This window comes from Trichechus manatus, unplaced genomic scaffold (assembly GCF_000243295.1).
Source record: "Trichechus manatus latirostris isolate Lorelei unplaced genomic scaffold, TriManLat1.0 scaffold00094, whole genome shotgun sequence".
Taxonomy (NCBI): domain Eukaryota; kingdom Metazoa; phylum Chordata; class Mammalia; order Sirenia; family Trichechidae; genus Trichechus; species Trichechus manatus.
This window is the reverse complement of record NW_004444030.1, coordinates 8078344-8100062: the sequence shown is the minus strand read 5'-3', so window position 1 is coordinate 8100062 and position 21719 is coordinate 8078344. Positions and strand designations below refer to the sequence as shown.

At 40.3% G+C, this 21719-nt stretch overlaps 2 protein-coding genes across 2 annotated transcripts in view; both read right to left on the bottom strand.

Moving 5' to 3' along the window:
- Positions 1-574: 574 nt before the first annotated feature.
- PTS (6-pyruvoyltetrahydropterin synthase) lies at positions 575-8948 on the bottom strand. Its single transcript, XM_004382512.2, has 6 exons — positions 8845-8948; positions 6334-6413; positions 4778-4800; positions 4346-4402; positions 1596-1666; positions 575-1407 (listed from the first exon to the last, which is right to left on the bottom strand). The coding sequence occupies exons 1-6, from the start codon at positions 8925-8927 to the stop codon at positions 1284-1286; spliced, it is 438 nt and encodes a 145-aa protein (XP_004382569.1). The 5' UTR covers positions 8928-8948; the 3' UTR covers positions 575-1283.
- A 7209-nt stretch (positions 8949-16157) lies between these two features.
- Positions 16158-21719, bottom strand: part of BCO2 (beta-carotene oxygenase 2) — a 22059-nt gene continuing 16497 nt past the window's right edge. Inside the window, 3 exon segments of the mRNA XM_023737007.1 lie at positions 16158-16253; positions 16255-16272; positions 18344-18463. Coding sequence (XP_023592775.1) covers positions 16158-16253; positions 16255-16272; positions 18344-18463 — 234 coding nt within the window.

Sequence of the window (21719 nt, the reverse complement as noted above, 5' to 3'; positions counted from 1 at the left end):
CTATATATATCCCACAAGAAGCTAATAACCAAAATATATATAAAACTTTGACATCTTAACAACAAAAAGACAAATAACCCAATCATAAAATGGGCAAAGGACTTGAATAGGCATTTCATCAAAGAGGACATTCAAATAGCTACCAAACACATGAAAAGACACTCAGCGTCATCAGCCATCAGAGAGATGCAAATCAAAACCACAATGAAATACCATTTTCACTCCCACTACAATGGCTAAGATAAAAAATAACAAATGTTGGTGAGGATGTGGGGAAACTGGGACCCTTAGTGCTGGTAGGAACGCAAAATGGTACTGCTGTTGTGGAAAACAGTGTGGTGGTTCCTCAAAAACTAAAAATAGAACTACATATGACCCAGAAATTCTACTCCTAAGTATACACCCAAAAGAGTTGAAAGCAGAGACTCAAAACAGAGACTTGTAAACCAATGTTCATTGTAGCACTATTCACAGTAGCCAAAAGGTGGAAACAACCTAAATACCCACCAACAGATGAAATGGATAAACAAAAACTACTAAGCCAGTAGGAGAAATGAAGTCTTGATACATGCTACATATGAGTGGAGCTGTTTATGGTGAGTGAAATAAGTCAGTCACAAAAAGGACAAATATTATACGATCTCACTTATATAAAAAGACAAGAAACGGCGAATGTATAGACAACAAACTTTATTAGCAGTTACCGGGGGCAGGAGGGAGAGAGAAAGGAGGGGTTAACAGTGACGGAAATATCACATTGATTATAGGTAAGGCTGCACAGCCAACTACTGTAACTGCTGTCAATAAATTGTACACTTGTAAAAAGTTGAACTGGCAAAAAAAAAGAATATATATATGTATATACACATATATATGTATATATATAGTCTACGTTTCAAGACTTTGTGGCCCCTTATTTTTTGTAAGATTTACCTAGTGTAAATCTGATAAACATTTTACCAGTCATATATGCAAAGAAAAAATTGATACCAAAAATGAGATAATGGAGAAATAACAATAAAAACAGATCTCCTTTGCTTTCAAACAATTTCACACAAAAACATTTTGCAGACAATGACTTTTAATCTATAGATAAAGACTCTAAATGATATTCAAGATACATCACAAATTTGGTTTTAAAATATATTTAAATTTACAATAACTCCAGAACACAATGTGGAAGTACAACCATTATGTGATGACTTCTTAACACTCCAACGGGACAAAGATAATTTTCAAACATGGAAAGTAATTAGTCTTTCTACAATATTAATCCCTAAGAGCTATTCTCCTTTATAAACTACAATATTATTGTCAGTTTCATACACTTTTACTTTATAAAGCACTCCCACAGGAAGAAATTTCTGGAGGTTTTCCCAGATATATACAGCTACATTTTCTGTCGTGCTGTAGAAAAAAATAAAGAAGTTTAAAAGCTAATGATAAAATTTTATGTTCAATATTTACATAGAACAGAGGTTCTAGTTTTTAAAAAATGATTCAACTAAATTTTAGAAATCCCAAATCAATCATATAAAATGTTAAAATCAATTCTTCTTTTTTACTATCTATATAAACAAGATAATAACACTCACCTCACAACATCTGCAAAGTATGGGACATCCAGATCCAGATTCTTATGATCAAGAGGCTTCATAATTGCTTCCTAGAGACAAAACGAAGGGAAAAGATCATTGACTCCATTTATGACTTAAATTCCAGAGTTTTACACCTATTTTTCAATTCTACACCTTACCCTTATCATTTAGCCACTAACTCAATACGTGTAAGTACTCTATCTGTGCCTCACACAGCAATCTTAAAAGTCTAAAGTCATAAGATAAAGTGGCCCAGCTGTCTGTGATTAGTTATCCTCTTGTCACTGAGTGCAAGGAGATGAGAAACCAAAAAGCAGAGGAGAATTCACTGGAGTCTTCTGTAACATAAGTCATTGCGATTCCCAACTCAGTTTAACGCTTCTTGGATTCTGTCCAAAAAGTTACCAGAAACACTTCTCCATTACACAGTCTCACCTACAACACGATGCCACAATATCATCAGGACAAGGCTCCAGTGTGTACTACACTCTAGGAACCAGACTAAGACTAAAATGTAAGTAGTAAATTTTTGCTATGAGAAATTTTAAGAATAATCTTGGGCTCTTAGAAGAAAAAAGTATTGTAAATATGTAAAAACTATTACTTCTTAATGCTTATATATATTAATATAAAGTTTTTCCTTGTCATTAGCAAGAACTGTAATTGCTTTATTCTTTCTAGGTTTTTACTTTTAACTATTATACAAATTCTATGCATTTGTGAAGCAATCTAATTTTCCATATGATATGGTTTCAAGAGGGGTATGTTAACAATAGTAGAGATAGTTTCTTGAGCAAAATCAGGATCATCTAAAAAGAGTATGTCCCAGATCAAACAGCCTTTGAATCAAATCAAATGAAAGGATGCTCCATATGGATATCAAGAAAATAAATACCTTTGCTTTATCTGCAATCCCAGTTCAGGTCCCAAATCCTACACTGAAGCCTCATCTGCAGGGCTTTTTCTAACTTTATTCTATATACCAGGATGAGCCATATTTACTGACAGGAGTGAGTGCTGTCCTTCAGGTAAACAAAGGTGGGAAAAAGTGTAGATGCCTGCTTGGAACACTTCATATTGTTGTCTTGTACTGTACCACACTTTGTGTATATCTACAGTATGTCCCCAATGCATGCAAGAACTCTGTCTTTATAGCTTTCCTAAAGTACCTTGAGCACAGTGCTGTTTGTTCATTCATTCAATCTCTTAGTCATTTATTCAACAACCACTTTCTGAGCACTTATTATTTACCCCCTAGAAAAAGTACTCTGTGGACAAGGGTTATATCTCATTCATCTTTGTATTCCTAGACCTTACTACAAAGATTAATGCAAAGTAGGCAAATGTATTAAATATACAGATGTTAATTAATGTGAAAAAACACATTGCCCTTGAGTCGATTCCGACTCATAGCAAGCCTACAGGACAGAGTAGAACTGCCCCATAGGGTTTCCAAGGCTATAAATCTTTATGGAAGCAGACTGCCACATCTTTCTCCTGCAGAGTGGCTGGTGAGTTTGAACTGCTGACCTTTTGGTTAGCAGTTGAGCACTTAGAACCAATGTGTCACCAGGACTCCTCACTAATGTGACTAATAATTATTAATAACGGCATTTTTATTAAACAAGTACTAATTCTTTTAATTAAAATTAAAATTAAGCAGCAGAGCTGAAGTAAAGAACTAAATGAACAGGTGAAATGTTGACATAATAAACACTAAGCTGGATAGAAGAAAATCTGCTCCCAACTTTGCAAATGACTAAGGATATGATATAGGACAAATCAGTTAACTGTTCAGCATCTCTCCATCTTAATCTATGGAATGAAGAAGTTGGCTTAGATAATCTCTAAGTTTTCTTGCAATGCAAAAATTCTATAATGACACAATCAATAACTTATTTATTGAATACCTTGTGTGTTCATCTGTCAGTGATATGCCCCAGTTGAGTTTATAATAAAGCAAGAGTGAATAAAACAACATGGAGGCATTAAAAATCTATGACCAAAGGCTCAAGGAAAATTCAGAGAAGGAAAAGAAAGCTTCAAGGAAAAAGTTGTGTCTTGAAAAAGGACAGAAATTATTAAATGGAAGAAATCAGTATATTCCAAGCAAGGAACACATGACCAGTATGCTACATTTACTCCTATCACTGTAACACAATTGTGCCTAATTTCCAGCAAGTCACCCAAACAACCTTAGAAGGCCACGAGACTAGTACTTCCAACTACTCCCCCACTCCCACACTCAATTCCACTCACAAGGTCATAGAACTTCTGGAAATATTCAGTTAGGGAGGTGAAAAAAAAAAAAACCCATTGCCTTCGAGTCAATTCCAACTCATTGTTACCCTACAGGATAGAGCAGAACTGCCCCATACGGTTTCCAAGGCTGTAAATCTTTTCAGAAGCAGATAGCCACATCTTTCTCCTATGGAGCGGCTGGGGGGTTCAAACCATTGACCTTTTGGTTAGCAGTTGAGCACTTAACCGCCACACCACCAGGGCTCCTTACCCGTACTTGTTGTCGTTGAGTCGATTCCAACTCATAGCAAACCCTACTGGATAGAGTAGAACTGCCCCATGGAGCTTCCAAGGAGTGCCTGGTGGATTGGAACTGCCAACCTTTTGGTTAGCAACCGAACTCTTAACCACTAAGCCACCAGGGTTTCCATCCAGGGCTCCTTATGGAGCCATTAAGTATTATACTTAAGGGACAGCACATAATAAGCACACAATATTGCCATTACCTCCATATACTCTTTGAGGTCGGTCAAATTCATAACCATTCCTGTAACAGGATCAATCTAAAGAATAAACAAAGCTGAATATTACTACAATAGGCTCTTCACATTTAAACAAACTTGTTATTAAAGACTGTGCAATGTGCAGAGATTGTGCCCACATTTGCCTTCATCCCTGTGACAATCATCGATCTCAGCATGGGAACACCATGTACTTCAGGCACCCTTTCCACTGTATGCTCTTCTGCCTGTCCATATATAGCACATTAAAGACAACACTTTGGAGAGGAGTAGCCTGGAATGACAGCAGCTCACCACACACACAAAAGCAACGAAGAAATACTGACTGGAACAGAGTTTTCAACACAGATTCCACCATGTTAGCTGAAGGACGGCTCAGCAATCTGCACAAACCACATAAATATTTTCAACACGTACCTCTCCATGTACTGTCACCACAACTATGGGAAAGAAAACAAAAATACCAAAAGACCAGCATGACTTTCAACAGATTAACATCCAAACACAAGTTAGCAACATAAATTAACAATTACATCTCCCCACCCAAAGCTATCATTTTCCCGCAAACAGTTGTTCTTTCTGTATCAAACAAAGCAAGACTCAACCAAGACAGAGGAGCTTAGTAGTAGAAGCCAAGGACAAAAAGGGTGTAAATTCAGCTTATGATGTTGATTCCCTATGTGGTAAGGCAATGCTGCCCAATTTCTGCCTGTAAAAACAAAAAATGCACAGGCAGGTTTCCAGCTACACACAGAGTTGGTTCGCTTCCGGATAATCCTTTCTGAGCAAGTAAAACTACTACTAGGCCTTCAACTCTTATCCCTTTACTCACAGTAATATACACAGGGTTTACAGTAATGCTTTGAGAATTAACAAATGCTCATAGAAAGCATTTGAAAAGTCTTGGCGATCAGTGCTTTAAAAATTAATGTTGTTGTTAGCTGCCATCGAGTTGATTCTGACTCATGGCAACCCCATGTGTGCAGAGTAGAACTACTTCATAGGGTTTTCAAGGCTGTGACCTTTTGCAAGCATATCGCCATGCCTGTCTTCCAAAATGTCTCTGGGTGGGTTTAAACCATTATCCTTTTGGCTAGTAGCTGAGTGCTTAAATGTCTGTGCCATCCAGGGACTCATCTAAAAATTAACAACTTTTATATACCATATTTTTACGCAAAGAACACACGCATTATGCTTTTTTTTGCCAACCATGCAAGCCCCTTGTGCATGATTTTCCTAGGCTCGCTATGCATGTTATATGTGTGGGCATGATACTTGCAGGAAAATATGGTATTTATTTTTTTCAGCTCCATACAAACATCATTAGGTATTATGGGATAAGTGAGTAAGTCGAGACTGAGAGACATCACAGATCAAATAACAGACTGCATCCCAATCTTCTAATACTTTGTCTGCTCTTTTACTCCACCACACCATATGCCATCATACTCTATGGCATATGTAGCAGCTTTCTGAGGCATCAGCTGTATCTCAATCAAATCTTCTATCCTTGCACAAATTAATAACTTTTTTAGAAGACTGACGGCAAAGTTTTAGACCTGGCCTATTCTTCTGCCCTTTAGCACATTTCTAGACAATATTCTCCTTTTGTCAGTCATTATTTACTCTAAGAATACAATCTAATTTTAATAGTAGCCTCCGCCAGACCCAATGAGAAGGAAACATGCTGCCAAAAGAATAGTATACACCCTAAGGCCAAGAAAAAAATTATTTCAGCTATTCATCATTTTAGACTATCTGCAACAGAACAGACAATTGAGAGGTAATGGAAGATGCATCCAAACCCGGCATTTTGAACTTCCATTTTCGTTTTGAACTTCCACTTAATTTTTGATTCAACACTCAAAGCACTCCTGCTCTGTCCACAAGGTTTCTTACTCAGTAAGTCTATATTTGCTGAACAATCTTTAATCCTTATTGAAAGGGCTAAAGTCTCATCATTTTTCTCTTACCTTTGTAATTGTGCCCATGGCCATTTGGATTGTTGCATTTCCCAAACAGTTTCAAGTTTTCTTCATCACTCAGAGACTTGCTGACAAAAGAAAAAAGTCAGTATGCTGCAAGTATCACGTTCAGACTCCTTTTCTATTCCTTTCATTTACTACTTGTTCTGACCTTTGAAAAGCTTCACAATTTGTTATTACCTTAACTCACCATATGCGGAGTCAGAAATCAATTTGATTTCATTACTCCAACTATACTGTCAGGAACCAATATACACTCCCTAATTAGACTACTGTACCATACAAATTAGCATAAGTAAACCTTAAATTCATTCCTTTTGTTCCACAACAACAGATTCCAACAAATGATCTGCCCTTGATGGCACTTCCGTTTTTTTTCAATTCAACAAAAACATTTAGAGTATCTACTATGTACTAGGCACACATTGAACGAAGGAAGGGCATATAATGATAAATAAAAGAAGATTCTTGTTCTCAAGTGGCTTCAAATCTCATTGCTCCTGAAAATAATTGCATGAACCCAGTAAGTCTCTTCTTTTAACAATGCCTCAACTGTTTCTTGATGTTAACTTCACCAACAATACTTGAGAAGTATTCAAATTAGTTGACATAAAAAGCTACAATACTTAGCAGGGACTAAGGAGGGTTACTAGCTCCCAGGGGCAATCTCTAAATTGTGCCCCCACCCCCAATTCCAGCACCCAAGAGCAATCTCTAAATTGCCTCCACCCCCAAATTCTAGTACCCACGGGCAATCTCTAAATTGCACTCCCCCCCGCCCGGCTTCCCCACCAATCTCAAGACGAATAGACATTGATAGTGGGCGACACATTAGCAGAAATGCCTTCCCCTACTCCTGTCCAGCTGCCTCAGCCAGGTGTCCTTCATATTTGTGGTGCCCTGATTATCATTCTGTGCCTCATCTGGCACCCCCATGCACTTGCACCCCCAGGGCAAGTGCCCCGCTCTGCATCCCTCCCTCTCCCTATGCCTGATTAGCTGTTGATCCAGACAAAGAACAACTTACTTAATGAATTTTTATACCTATACCCACCCAACCAACTTCTGCATCTTCTATGAGGCCTCACCATCCTCATGTTTGAGCTTCCTATTCAAGATACTCTTTATTTCCCTTACTGTACCCTGCTCATCTACTTCTCAGATTGAGTGCTACAATTCACAAATGTTTTGCACAAAATCATTCCTTGTACTCTCCACAAAACTGGCCAGATTGTAAACCCCAGAAAGTAGGCAGTGATAGGTCTGTTGATCACTGCGGCTTCCATGTCGCCTAGGTCATGACCTGAGCGGCACTCAAGGAATATCTATCCATCAAATGGATGGATGAATTACTATCATTTTGCTGTTGTTGTTGGGTGCCCAACAAAGTTGACTTTGGACTCACAGCAACCCCATGTGACAGAGCAGAACTGTCCCAAAGGGTTTTCTAGGCCATAATCTTAAATGGGGGGAGCCTTGGTGGTGCAGTGGTTAAAGTGCTGGGCCACTAAGCAAAAAGGTCAGTGGTTCAAATCCACCAGCCAGTCTAAGGGAGAAAGTTGTGGTAGTCTGCTTCCCTAAAGATTTACAGCCTTGGAAACCCTATGGGGCAGTTTTACTCTGTCCTATAGGGTGGCTGTGAGTATGAATCGACTGGACCCCAACAGGTTTGGTTAATCTTTAAGCGAGCAGATCACCAGGTCTTTCTTCCATGATGGGTTCTAAACGACAACCTTTTGGTTAGCAACCAAGCACTTAACTGTTGCACCACCAAGGCTCCTTATCCTCATTTTATGGACGAGAAAATGGGAGGCTCAGTGAGTGGGGCTTACTAGTGAATCGTAAATCTATCCTCAGAGTCACTCTAGTGTAATCTGAGAGCCCTAGATTCAAATTCAAACCGTGCTGCTTGCTCTGAGTTGCCTTAGGAAACAATCTCTGGACTCATTTCATCTTCGGTTAAAAGGGAATAAAACTTACCTTGTAATTTTATTTGATACGGTAGCTAATGCTCCTGGCAGATGATGCTAGCTAACATTTATTGAGTGTTTACAATGTGCTGGACACTGTGTAATCTGGCCAAGTTTAACTTCTTTAAACTTTACGGCAACTCATGGAGCTAAACTAAGGAAATCTGAGGGACAAAGAAGCGCCTTCAGGCCACAGAGCTAGTGAGTGGTGCCTCTAGGTTCCCAATCCAGGACGTATTACGGAGTAGTCGGTTCTGTTAACCACCACGCTTTACTGCTTCAAGAACTCGGTCAACTCTAGTTGTCCCTGTTATTTTTGTTATCAATAAAGCTCGGCCGCCACACAAAGCCACCAAGCGCGCGCCCCTCAAGCCTCAGTTCGCAGACGACGCCCCTCCGTCACCATGTCCCCCCCACAGGGGCTCGAACGAAAGCACGTCTGTACGTCCCCCGGCCCCGCCTCCGATAATGTTCTGCAGCAGTGCAGGTGCCCCGCCTCCCACTACTGGCACCTGTAGGCACACCACACCTGTGGAGCCGGTGGCTCGCGCTGAAGAAGACTAAGCGCGACACTTGCGCATGGCGGCGACGGGTGGAGCCGGGCACGCTCATCTTCTCCCGGACTGCGGTAGGCTGCGATGGGAGGTGCCTGCCTCCGCGGCTGCGCAGTGTGGTCCCGCACGTCCCCGGAAGCGCTCCTCGGCTTCTCTCCTACTTGGAGCTGGACTCTAGGCGGTCCCGGCCCCGGGAGCCTACTTCCGTCTGGAAGCAGCTACAAGGGTTCTTCGTATCTGAATCTCCTCCGATAACAAAGAGTTCAGATAGCTAGACATACCTTGGAGCTGTCAGATAAGGGAGGTGGGAACTTAGCGGCCTTGATTTTTATATCTGATCAGCTTTAGGCCACTCAGACTATATAGTATTTCCCAGGTATTGACTACATCAGAATACTTTCTAACAGGCAGTGGTTTCACAAACGCTTTAATCCGTTTAAAGCAGGAAAATACAACAAAAAGTAAAAGGGTAGAAGAAATTTCTGAGAAATTGCTTTTATTACTTGATTGCTTTAGTAAAATATTGCACTGCATTCACAGAGTTCTGGCTGTAAATTATTTAATTAAAACTGGCTCTGTATAGGAGCCCTGGTGGCGCAGTGGTTTAAGAGCTCAAGCTGCTAACCTAAAGGTTGGCAGTTCGAATCCACCAGCCGATCCTTGGAAATCTTATGGGGTAGTTCTACTCTGGGTCACTATGAGTCAGAATCGACTAGATGGCAACCGATTTGGTTTGGGTTTTGGTTTAGTTCTATATAAGGCTACCCACCAGAGTCATACTCAGTGACCCTAACTAACCAATAAGCAAACAACATTCCCCTTAACTTTCAATACTTTGAGATCAACAGCCATTTAGATGTAGTGTCTACTTTACTGGTGCAACTGTCTGCACCTAGTAAGGCAAGGCTTTTTTCTACTAAGGCAGGACTAAGTAGGCTCACTTCCCTTAAGAGATAACATAGAGTATACAAAAGGACATATATTGGCAAGGTAGCCCCTATATCAGTCACCTTCTAGTTCTTATTCATTCATTAACAAGTGTTTACTTAACATCTCTTAAATGCCAGGCACTCTGCTAAGTGCCAGAGACACAAAGATGAATAACAAACACATGGTCCCTGTACTCATAGAGTTCAGTTTAATGTGGGAGCCGAACACAGAAACAATACCAAGACAAACTAAAAAAAGACTAATTCTGCCTCAGAAAGCAAAAGCTTCAAAGAGGAGATGATTTTTAAGTTAGATTTTAAAGGAGTTCCCCAAGTGGATAAGAAGAGATGAGAATTTCAGAAAAAGAAAATAGAGTAAGCAAAGGAAACGTGGACAAGCGCAGCTCATTTAATGCATAGTGACAAGTTCTTGACGGCAATGGGGAGACAGGTGAGAGATGAGACTGGAAACATAGATTGGGGACCAAATTATTGAAGAGCCTGGAATGTCACTTTAAGTATAAAGCAGAGGAGGCTGCACTCCCTTCTTACCTCTCTCTTAGTTCCTTGCTAAGAGAAGGGAATTCTTATCTGATTGAATCTCATTTCCAGACACTCACTGGGCCTTGTTTACTCTCAGGCAGGGTCACAATGTGTTAAAAGTCCCACACATAGTTGTAGCTTATTCTCTGGTGCTATGCTTTGAGGAATAAACTGGGCCAAAGTCCCCAGTCCCATCCCTCCTCCAGGTAGGCCTGGTCATCTTACTCACTGTTCTGTTGTACTTCTTGCTTCCCTGTAGTAAGCTGACCCAGAGGCTGGCCCCTTCGGATAGGCTAGGCCATCTCTCTCTCCTTTTTCCCCTCACTTGTGCACCACATACTTCCTTTCCTGGTGTCTCTGGACACTGGCTGTTGATAAGAGTTGGGCTTAGGGATAGGAAGAAGAAGAGGTGCTGCCTCGGCTTTGAGCCTTACTTAGTTAAATGTTCACTCACATATTACCAAAATGTTCTACACTGGATTACCAGGCATACATGCTTAGATTACAAAATGTCATTGATTGTTTTTTGTCTTCTCCTTCAGGCAGGGCCAAGGGAGAATTCAGGCATCCTTGGAGCAAAATCTTATGATTATATTGCTAACCTTTATATGTTTGAACTTCACTCATTGTGTATTAGGATGGATTAAAGGTTTTTAAACAAAGGAAAGATATGATTAGGTCTGTGTGCTTTCCAGATATCAGCCAGCATGGTCTTCACCCTTAAGGTCTAGGTAAGACAGATCAAACTTCCATGTCATGTCACGGGAGAGGACAATGCCTTTTCAGGGACTTCTGTGAAATATCAGGGGACTTGGGTTCTCACGGTTACTACAGGCTTTAAGCTGAGTTAGTTCTGTTTAGGCATCTTCTTATGTTTAGGCAGCCATTCCAAACCTGCTGTTGCTGTTCTGCATCTCACCAATCCAGACATGGAACTTAGCCCTTTTACTTTATTGCCACAATGCAAAACCCCCCATATGGCATTTGTACATGTACAACACTTCACTGAAGATGATAGTGTTTGTGAAGCTTGAATAACTCTTAAGGAAAATTACGGAACTGATGTGTTGGACCAGGACTGTGTAGTGAGCCTAAATGAGGTTAGAGACCATGAGTTCACAGTTGCCATCTGGGGGGAGTTGTTGTAGCTGCTGTTGGTCGGCCCCTGACTAATGGTGACCCCATGTAAAAGGAAACTAAACACTGCCCAGTCCTGTGCCATCCCGATGATCGGTTACAGATCAGACCATTGTGATCCATAGAGTATTCACTGGCTGACTTTCAGAAGTAGATCGTCAGGCCTTTCTTCCTAATGGATTTTAATCTGGAAACTCCACTGAAACCTGTTCAGCATCATAGCAACATGCAAGCCTTCACTGACAGATGGGTGGTGGCTGCACATGAGCCGCATTGGCCAGGAATCTGTGTGGAAGGCGAAAATTCTCCCACTGAACCACCAGTGCCTCATGTTTGGGGGCTATTCTAGCAATATTCAACATGCAGAGGGAGAGTGGACAGTTTAATTGGTCCAGGATTTAGAGTTCAGCCAGAGGAGGGGCGTATAACTGAAAGAAAAGGGAGCAAGGGATTTCGAAGGTGTTGGCAAGAGTGTGGTTTAAGTGACAGATTTTGAGATCTAGACTGGTTAAGGCTGTTGGTGAAAAACAAAGCCCCAGTGGGGTTTAGATTATATGGTCTCTAGTGCCACCTGTTGTCCAAATAAATGAAGAACTACGAGCTTTCATCAATCCCTGGAGAACTGTGCACCAGGAGATTAGAAAAAATACTTGATTTTAGTGATGCTCCTCAAAACAACCACTTCTCAAGGCCAAGCTGGGGGCAGGGAGGGGGTGATAATGGGTGGTGCTTGGAAGGGTTAATGCAACTGCAGTGATATCTGCTGTGGACAGCAGAGAAATGGCCCGTTTAGAAGGCGCCTCCAAGCATGTTATAGTGGGGTTCCTGTCATCTATGAGTACCTTAGCACCAATGGTAAGAGGCAGAAAAAAACAAGGTGCTTTTCAGATCTATATTCAAAATCTACAATCTGTGATCATTTATATTTTTTCTCACAAGTTTGAAGACCTGGGTCACCCACATATCTGGTGGTGGTAATGATTCAGTTTTAGTTTTCCTTTCATGTATTCATTTTATTACTCAGAGGGAGATGTTGTTGTTGTTGTTAGGGGTCATCCAGTCAGTTCCGACTCATAGGGATCCTAAGTGCAACAGAACGAAACACTGCCTGGTCCTGCACCAACCTCACCATCGTTGTTATGCTTCAGCCCATTGCAACAGCCACTGTGTCAATCCGTCTTGTTGAGGGTCTTCCTCTGTTTCGCTGACCCTCTACCAAGCATGATGTCCTTCTCTAGGGACTGGTCCCTCTTGATGACATGTCCAAAATATATGAGACGAAGTCTCGCTATCCTTGCTTCTAAGGAGTATTCTGATTGTACTTCTTCCAAGAGAGATTTGTTCATTCTTCTGGCAGTCCATAGTATATTCAGTAGTCTTTGCCAACACCGTAATTCAGAGGCATCAACTCTTCTTTGGTCTTCCTTATTCATCGTCCGGTTTTCACATGCATATGAGGCAATTGAAAACACCATGGCTTGGGTCAGGCACACCTTAGTTCCTAAAGTGACATCTTTGCTTTTTAACACTTTAAAGAGGTGTTTTGCCACAGATTTGCCCAATGCAATGTATCTTTTGATTTCTTGACTGCTGCTTCCATGGCTGTTGATTGTGGATCCAAGTAAAATTAAATCCTTCACAACTTCAATCTTTTCTCCATTTATCATGATGGTGCTTATTGGTCCAGTTGTGAGGATTTTTGTTTTCTTTATATTGAGGTGTAATCAACATACATACTGAAGGCTGTGGTCTTTGATCTTCATTGGTAAGTACTTTAAGTCCTCTTCACTTTCAGCAAGGAAGATGGTGTCAACTGCATGTCGCAGATTGTTAGTGAGACTTTCTCCAATTCTGATGCCGCGGTTTTCTTTATATAGTCCAGCTTCTCGGATTATTTGCTCAGCATACAGGTTGATTTAAAATAAAAAAAAAAAAAAACTCATTACTGTCGAGTCCATTCGACTCATAGCAACCATATAGGACAGAGTAGAACTGCCCCATAAGGTGTCCAACGAGCAGCTGGTGGATTTGAACTGCTGATCTTTTGCTTAAAAGCCAAGCTCTCAACCACTGTGCCACCAGGGCTCCCACAGATTGAATAAGTATGGTGAAAGGATACAACACTGACACACATCATTCTTGAATAAACCACGCAGTACCACCTTGTTCTGTTCAAATGTCTGCCTCTTGATCTATGCACAGGTTCCTCATGAGCACAATTAAGTGTTCTGGAATTTCCATTCTTTGCAACGTTATCCATAATTTGTTATGGTCCACACAGTCAAATGCCTTTGCATAGTCCATAAAACACAGGTAAACATCTTTTTGGTATTCTCTCCTTTCAGCCAAGTACAATCTGACATCAGCAATGATATCCCTTGTTCCATGTCCTTTCTGAATCTGACTCGAATTTCTGGCAGTTCCCTCTCGATGTACTGCTGCAACCACTTTTATATGCTTTTCAGCAAAATTTTATTTGTGTGCGATAATAATGATATTGTTCAATAATTTCCACATTCTGTTGGATCGCCTTTCTTTGGAATGGGTACAAATATGGACCTCTTCCAGTCAGTTGACCAGGTAGCTGTCTTCCAAATTTCTTGGCATAGATGACTGAGCACCTCCAGAGTTGCATTAGTTTGTTGGAATACCTCAGTTGGTGTTCCATCAATTCCTGGAGCCTTGCTTTTTGCCAATTCCTTCAGTGCAGCTTGGACTTCTTCCTTTGGTACCATTGGTTCTTGATCATATGCTACCTCCTGAAATGGCTGAATGTCAACCAATTCTTTTTGGTACAGTGACTCTGAGTATTCCTTCCATCTTCTCTTGATGTTTCCTGCATCATTTAATATTTTACCCGTAGAATCCTTCAGTATTACAACTCGAGGCTTGAATTTTTTCTTCAGTTCTTTCAGCTTGGGAACTGCCAAGCGTGTTCTTCCCTTTTGGTTTTCTAACTCCAGGTCTTTGCACATGTCATTATAATACTTTAGTTTGTCTTTTCGAGCTGCTCTTTGAAATCTTCATCTCAGCTCTTTTACTTCATCATTACTTCCATTCGCTTTAGCTGCCTGACATTCAAGAGTAAGTATCAGAGTCTCTTCTGACATCCCTTTTGGTCTTTTCTTTCTTTCCTGTCTTTTTAATGACCCCTTGCTTTCTTCATGTATGATGCCCTTGATGTCATTCCATAATTCGTCTGGTCTTCAGTCATTAGTGTTCAATGTGTCAAGTCTATTCTCGAGATGGTCTCTAAATTCAGGTCAGACTTTGGTTTTCATGGATTTGTTCTAATTTTTTTCAGCTTCAACTTGAACTCGCATATGAGCAATTGATGATCTGTTCTGCAGACAGCCTCTGGCCTTGTTCTGATTGATGATATTGAGCTTTTCCATCATCTGTTTCCACAGATGTAGACGACTTGATTCCTGTGTATTCCATCCAGCGAGGTCTACGTATATAGTCATCGTTTATGTTGTTGAAAAAAGGTATTTGCAGTGAAGAAGTCATTGGTCTTGCAAAATTCTATCATGCAATCTCTGGCATCATTTCTATCACCAAGGCCATATTTTCCAACTACCGATCCTTCTGCTTTGTTTCCAACTTTAAAATTCCAATCACAAGTAATTATCAATGCATCCTGATTATGTGTTTGATCAATTTCAGACTGTAGAAGTTCGTAAAAATCTTCGATTTCTTCATCTTTGGCCTTAGTGGTTGGTGCGTAAATTTGAATAATAGCCATATTAACTGGTCTTCCTTATAGGCATATAGATATTATCCTATTACTGACAGCATTGTACTTCAGGATAGATCTTGAAATGTTCTTTTTGACGATGAATGCAACACCATTCCTCTTCAAGTTGTCATTCCCGGCATAGTAGACCATATGCTTGTCTGATTCAAAATGGCCTATACCAGTGCATTTTAGCTCACTAATGCCTAGGATGTTGATGTTTATGTGTTCCATTTCACTTTTGACGGTTTCCAATTTTCCTAGATTCATACTTCGTATATTCCACTTTCCAATTATTATTGGATGTTTGCAGCAGTTTCTTCTCATTTTAAGTCATGCCACATCAGCAAATGAAGGTCCCAAAAGCTTGAGTCCATCCACATCATTAAGGTCGACTCTACTTTGAGGAGGCTGCTCTTCTCCAGAAGTACTGAGTGCCTTCCAACCTGAAGGGCTCATCTTCTGGCACTATATCAGACAATGTTCCACTGCTATTCATAAGGTTTTCACTGGCTAATTTTTTCAGAAGTAGACCATCAGGTCCTTCTTCCTAGTATGTCTTAGTCTGGAAGCTCAACTGAAACCTATCCACCAGTAGTGACCCTGCTGGTATTTGAAATACCGGTAGCTTAGCTTCCAGCATCACAGCAACACGCAAGCCACCACAGTACGACAAACTGACAGACGCATGGGGCAGAGGACAATACAGCCAGTAAATGTAAATTTAAAACCCTCTTCAAAAGGCTGTATCAACACTTGCTTAATGTTTTCAAAGAAGAGCAGTAAGAAAATATAAAACCGTAAGTATGTCATGAATTCTGTTTTTGACAGAAATTTAAAACTCAAGTGTCTATGGTTTGGAAGGCAGGGTGCCTTTTTGTTCTCTCTGTTGTACAGAAAACATTCATTTCACATCTAGTTCCCAGACCTTGTGGTTGTCCCATCAGATGGGTACGAAGGTACCATGGAACCCATAAGGCATTTGCACAGGCACTTCTGCTCTGCCCAGTTCTTGAAAGTTCTTGGCATCTATGACCAAGGAGAAAATTGCTTTCATCCTAGAAAAGAAAATACAATACTGAAAATGCCCTTTGATTTCATTAAAAGTCTGTCTATCTTCTCCACTAGGCTGAAAAAATTCCTAAGGGCAGAGAGCATTTCTTACTCATCTTTGTATCTATCCCTAGCACCTAGCACAGTGCCTCGCCTATCCTATCCACTCACTAAATGTTTGATGAATTGCCGAATTGTACTGAAAAGGAAATCACGGCTGAAGAGGTTCATTCCTAGAGCAAAGAAAAAGTTGTTTATATCAGTCACCTTTGATCTTAAGGATCTTTTTACTTGCCCCTTTCCAATCTCCTAAGAGGCATAGAAATTCTTTCTTCTAAATTAGAAATGCCTCCATTTTGTGTTACTTTGGAGCTGTTCTATAGGCAGCATTGCAAGGCAGACTGAGATTTGCCCTAGTCTAATTACAGGAGTGGCAAACGCATAACATGAGGACTGAATCCTCCTAAGCCCACGGCAGACATCAGTAATTGATCACAGCACTTTTCTCACCGAACCCTTGCTGTGTGATGAATTACTTAGTATAGCCTTTCTCGCCATGGTCTTATAATTCCCACCCAGGTGATAGGGCAGGAATGTGCAAATAAGATAATTGTGGACCACCAAGGGATTGGTCAGTTTTGCCTTAAAAGAGAGCCAATTCCAGGGCAGAGAGAAGAGCCCACCACCACCAAGGAAGGAGAGACCAGCAGCAGAGACTCACAGCAGATATTCGCAAGAGAGACCCGCAGGAAAAGGCAGAGTGGGCTTCCTAGCCCACGGAGTGAGAAAGCTGAGTGCCTTTGGGCAGAGACTGACAGCCAGGGAGAAGCCTACACCTGACGCATGAATTTGGGACTTGCCAGCTTCCACAACCTCATGAGCCATTTCCTTTATACAGTTGGTGAGTTCTGTGAGACGTTGCAGTGAATTAGGGAACCAAAGACAGGAAGGAGAGTACTGAGGCTAGAGGGAGTAATTGATGTTACAGATGATAGAGCACTACAGCAGCTTGGAAAAGCTGGACATTTGGGATATCTTTGACCTCCGCCTCATAGGAACCAGCTTTGTGCGGATCCTTACAAAAGAAATTATTCCTTTAACACTTAAAAGGTCTCAGGATCCCACACTCCAGGTAGCCACTAATAACTGATCAAAATTGGCACTCAAAGTGAACCAATTTGCCACAAGGTTGACTAGACAAGAAATCATATATCAACATTATTGAGACAACAGTCCAGGGCTTATGGTATTGAACTTTTGGATCAGTTAATTGAAATTGGCAGCACAGATGATGATAAGAACATAAGAACATTAGACTAGAAGTTAGAAGATTCAGATTTAAGTACTGGCTTTATCATTATGAGATCTGATGCTAGTCTCTTTTAACTTCTTTAAATTACAAGTTCCATATGCTTAAAATGGTGTTTCACAAAGTTGTTTTGATGTCTAAATAAGTAAGAAAATAGTTTGTAAATAATAAATTCCTATGCAAATGGACATTATTATTATGGTTCTACAAATAGAACTCTAAAACAATAATAAACTATGGATTATGGTTTTAAAAAAAAAAACCATTGCTACCAAGTCATTCCTACTCATAGTGACCCTATAGAATAGATAAAAACTGCCCCATAGAGTTTCCAAGGACTTAATCTTTATGGAAGCCCCATCTTCCTCCCACGGAGCAGCTGGTGGGTTCTACCCACCGACCTTTTGGTTAGCAGCTCAGCACTTAACCACTGCACCACCAGGATTATGATAAAAGAGTATGTAAATAGTACAGAGAGGAAGAGAAGGGAGAAGGTGCCATTTTGGAATCAAAATAAACTATCAATGTTGTTGGGTGCTGTGGAGTCGATTCTAACTCATTGTGACCCCATGTGACAGAGTAGAACTGCCCCATAGGGTTTTCTTGGCTGTAATCTTTACAGGAGCAGATCACCAGGTCTTTCTCCCATGGAGCCACTGGGTGGGTTCAAACCAGGCCAACCCTTTGGTTAACAGCTGAGAGCTTATAACACTCAAATGGTTTATGCTACTTTATTTCTTGACTGAAGACAGGGAAGTAACATTTACCTGGTTGGGGGTGATCATCACAGAAAGAATAACCCCAACATCTTCTTCACTGGCTCCTGGTACTGGAACAAAAACAGGTTCTGAGGGACAAAAGCCATCTTCTCTCCAAACCTGCAAATCCTAAAAAAATATTTGATAAAAAAGTCAGGTGTGAGCTGGAAGCTTTCTATAGTTTTTGTCACTACCAGCATGAATTTGGCTGTCAATATAATATTCCAACAGGAAAAATATCAGGCTTACTAAGTTGAATATAGAGGGAGAGGGGGAACTTTTGTGTAATTATAATTTCCCATCAACCTGAAATATAGGCACCCAAACAACATTCACCCCCAGTTTCTCCCAAAATAATATCAAGCATAGAGTTATTTTTCTGGGCTCAGGGTTCATTTAGATTCCCTAGAGGGAATATATTTCTAATCTAGATGATTCCATGGTTCTCAAACTTAATAAAAGTAAAATGGCTGAGCTGCTTAAATATTAAGGAATCTCAAAAGCTACCTTAAACAAAACAGAAACTAATTCAAAGGACAGAAAAGGAAAGAGATTGCCAGGAGTTTAAATTACAGTGTAAAATAAGCACACTTTAACCCATCATAAGAATGCTAGCTACTATTACTGAACATTTTGGTTAAAGATTCTATAACAGAATCCTGATCAAAATGGGGAAAATGCAGAATTTCTAATTCTCATGAAACTCAGGCTTTCTGGAGCCATGGAGGCTAGATGAACCCCTGAAACTATTGCCCTGAAATGATCTTTAAACCTTAAACCACAAATATCCCCTGAAGTCTTCTTAAAACCAAACAATAATTTAGCTTACCTAGTAAAAAATGTCTGCCTTGAGCGTTAAGCTCTTTTAAGAACTATCTATATGGGATCAAAGTGACAACAGCAACTCAAAAGAATAGATAGGAATCCTAGGAGGCAGTGAGTTTCTGTTAATGGGGGAGGAACAACTCAGGAAAGGAGGGTGTGAATGGCTGTACAACCCAAAGAATGTAATTAATATCACTGAATTGTACATGTAGAAACTATTGAATTGGTGTATATTTTGCTGTGTATATTCTCAACAACAAATTTTTTTTAAAAAAAAGAATAAGCACATTTTCCTCTCCTGAAATATTGCAAGATGGAGAACAAATCGCACAATTTATCCCAGGTTTCCTCTGTTTAAAAGAGACCTGACATTTAGAAAATGAGTTCTTCCATGACCAAAGTTTCAGATCCTTTTCTCATTCAGCTTTCTGCCAATGTGATTTGGGTAAATAGATCTCTGGACTCAATGATCTCTGAAACATCATAGTTTTAGAGGTACCTTTTCCTGTAAACATAATAGAAATGGCTAACCTTTACTAAGTCCTTACATATGCCAGCCAATGTGCGAAGTGCATTAGCTCATTTAATCCTCACAATAAGCCATTGCTTTCCTCATTTTACAGATGAAGAAACCGAAACTTAGAAGAATTGGTAGCCAACTGGAGCTCGTAGCTAGCAATTGGGTAATCTGTGGTTTAAACCTATGCAGTCCAAGTCCAGAGGCCATATTCCTGAACACCATACTATACTGCTGCCCAACAGGCGTGTTTGAGACAAAATTCTGATCCAGACACCACGAAGAAAAAAAATAGTCCTGTAATGTTTAATGCCACTCTCTCTTCTACCAACAAACAACAACTCTGCAGTTTCATCCACACATTCATACAAATGCTTAAGAAATTTCAAGATCCCATCTTGAAAAAAACATTGTTTTATAATTCACAAACACACCTGTAGCCTACATCTAAGTGGGTCTCTATCATAACCAGAACATGAATGACGCTACTGAATGTTCACGACAGAATGCCATCTATATGTCTATCACAGGTGTCTTCCGTAATTTACAAGTACTACTTTAGTACAGCACACAGCATAGATTTGATATATAGACTCAAGTCAACCTGCTTCAGGTTGAATCTTGACTCTACCTTTTGCTAGCTATTGACCTTGAGCAACTTACTTAACCGCTCTTTGTTTTGGTTTCCTCTAGTACCTACCTCACAGATGAGATTTGATGAAACAATCCCAGACCCATTGCTGTCAAGTTGATTCCGACTCATAGCAGCCCTATACGACAGAGGAGAACTGCCCCATATGGTTTGCAAGGCTGTAAATCTTTACGGAAGCAGACGGCCACATCTTCCTCCTGCAGAGCAGCTGGTGGGTTCAAACTACCAGTCTCTTGGTTAGCAGCCAAGTATGTAACCACTGTGCCACCAGGGCTTGGGTCTAAGCATATATTATGCATATGTTATTATACTAATTTGTGAATAGTAAGAGTTAAATAAATATTAGTTACTACAATTATTATTAAAGAATACAACCATGCTGTGGAGAGACTGGAACACTTATGCACTGCTGGTGGGAATGTAAAATGGTACAACCACTTTGGAAATTGATTTGCTGCTTCCTTAAAAAGCTAGAAATAGAAGCACCATACAATCCAACAACCGTACTCCTTGGAATATATCCTAGAGAAATAAGAGCTGTCACACGAATAAATATATGCACACCCATGTTCACTACAGCACTGTTCACGATAGCAAAAAGATGGAAACAACCTAGGTGCCCATCAACAAATGAATGGATAAACAAATTACGGTACATATACACAATGGAATATTACACAACAATAAAGAACAATGATGAATCTGCGAAACATCTCCCAACATGGATGAATCTGTCAGGCATTATGCTGTGTGAAATTAGTAGCAAACGGATAAATATTGTATGAGACCACTATTGTAAGAACTCAAGAAAAGATTTAAACACAGAAGAAAACATTCTTTGATGGTTACAAGGGTGGGGAGGGAGAGAAGGGGAATTCACTTTCTAGATAGTAGATAAGAATCATCTTAGGTGAAGGGAAGGACAACACATAATACAGGGGAAGTTAGCACAACTGGACTAAACCAATAGCTAAGAAGTTTCCTGAACACAATCAAACACTTCGAGGGACAGAGTAGCACGGGCTGGGGTTTGGGGACCATAGTTTCAGGGAACATCTAGGTTAACTGGCATAACAAAGTTTTTTAAGAAAATGTTCTGCACCCTACTTTGGTGAGTGGCATCTGGGGTCTTAAAAGCCAGCGAGCAGCCATCTAAGATGCATCAATTGGTCCCAACCCACCTGGAACAAAGGATAATGAAGAACACCAAAGACACAAGGAAAATATTAGCCCAAGAGACAGAAAGGGCCACATAAACCAGAAACTGCATCAGCCTGAGACCAGAAGAACTAGATGGTGCCCGGCTACCACCAATGACTGCCCTGACAGGGAAAACAACAGAGAGTCCCTGACAGAGCAGGAGATAAGTATGGAGCAGAACTCAAATTCAT

Excerpts from the sequence above, each read along its gene's own strand:
- PTS (XM_004382512.2), bottom strand. The coding sequence starts at position 8,927 with ATGAGCGTGCCCGGCTCCACCCGTCGCCGCCATGCGCAAGTGTCGCGC. Across the intron at positions 4,801-6,333 it reads CCATGGGCACAATTACAAAG|TTGTGGTGACAGTACATGGA; the intron begins GTAAGAGAAAAA and ends TCTTTCCCATAG. Across the intron at positions 4,403-4,777 it reads TGGTGACAGTACATGGAGAG|ATTGATCCTGTTACAGGAAT; the intron begins GTACGTGTTGAA and ends TTTATTCTTTAG.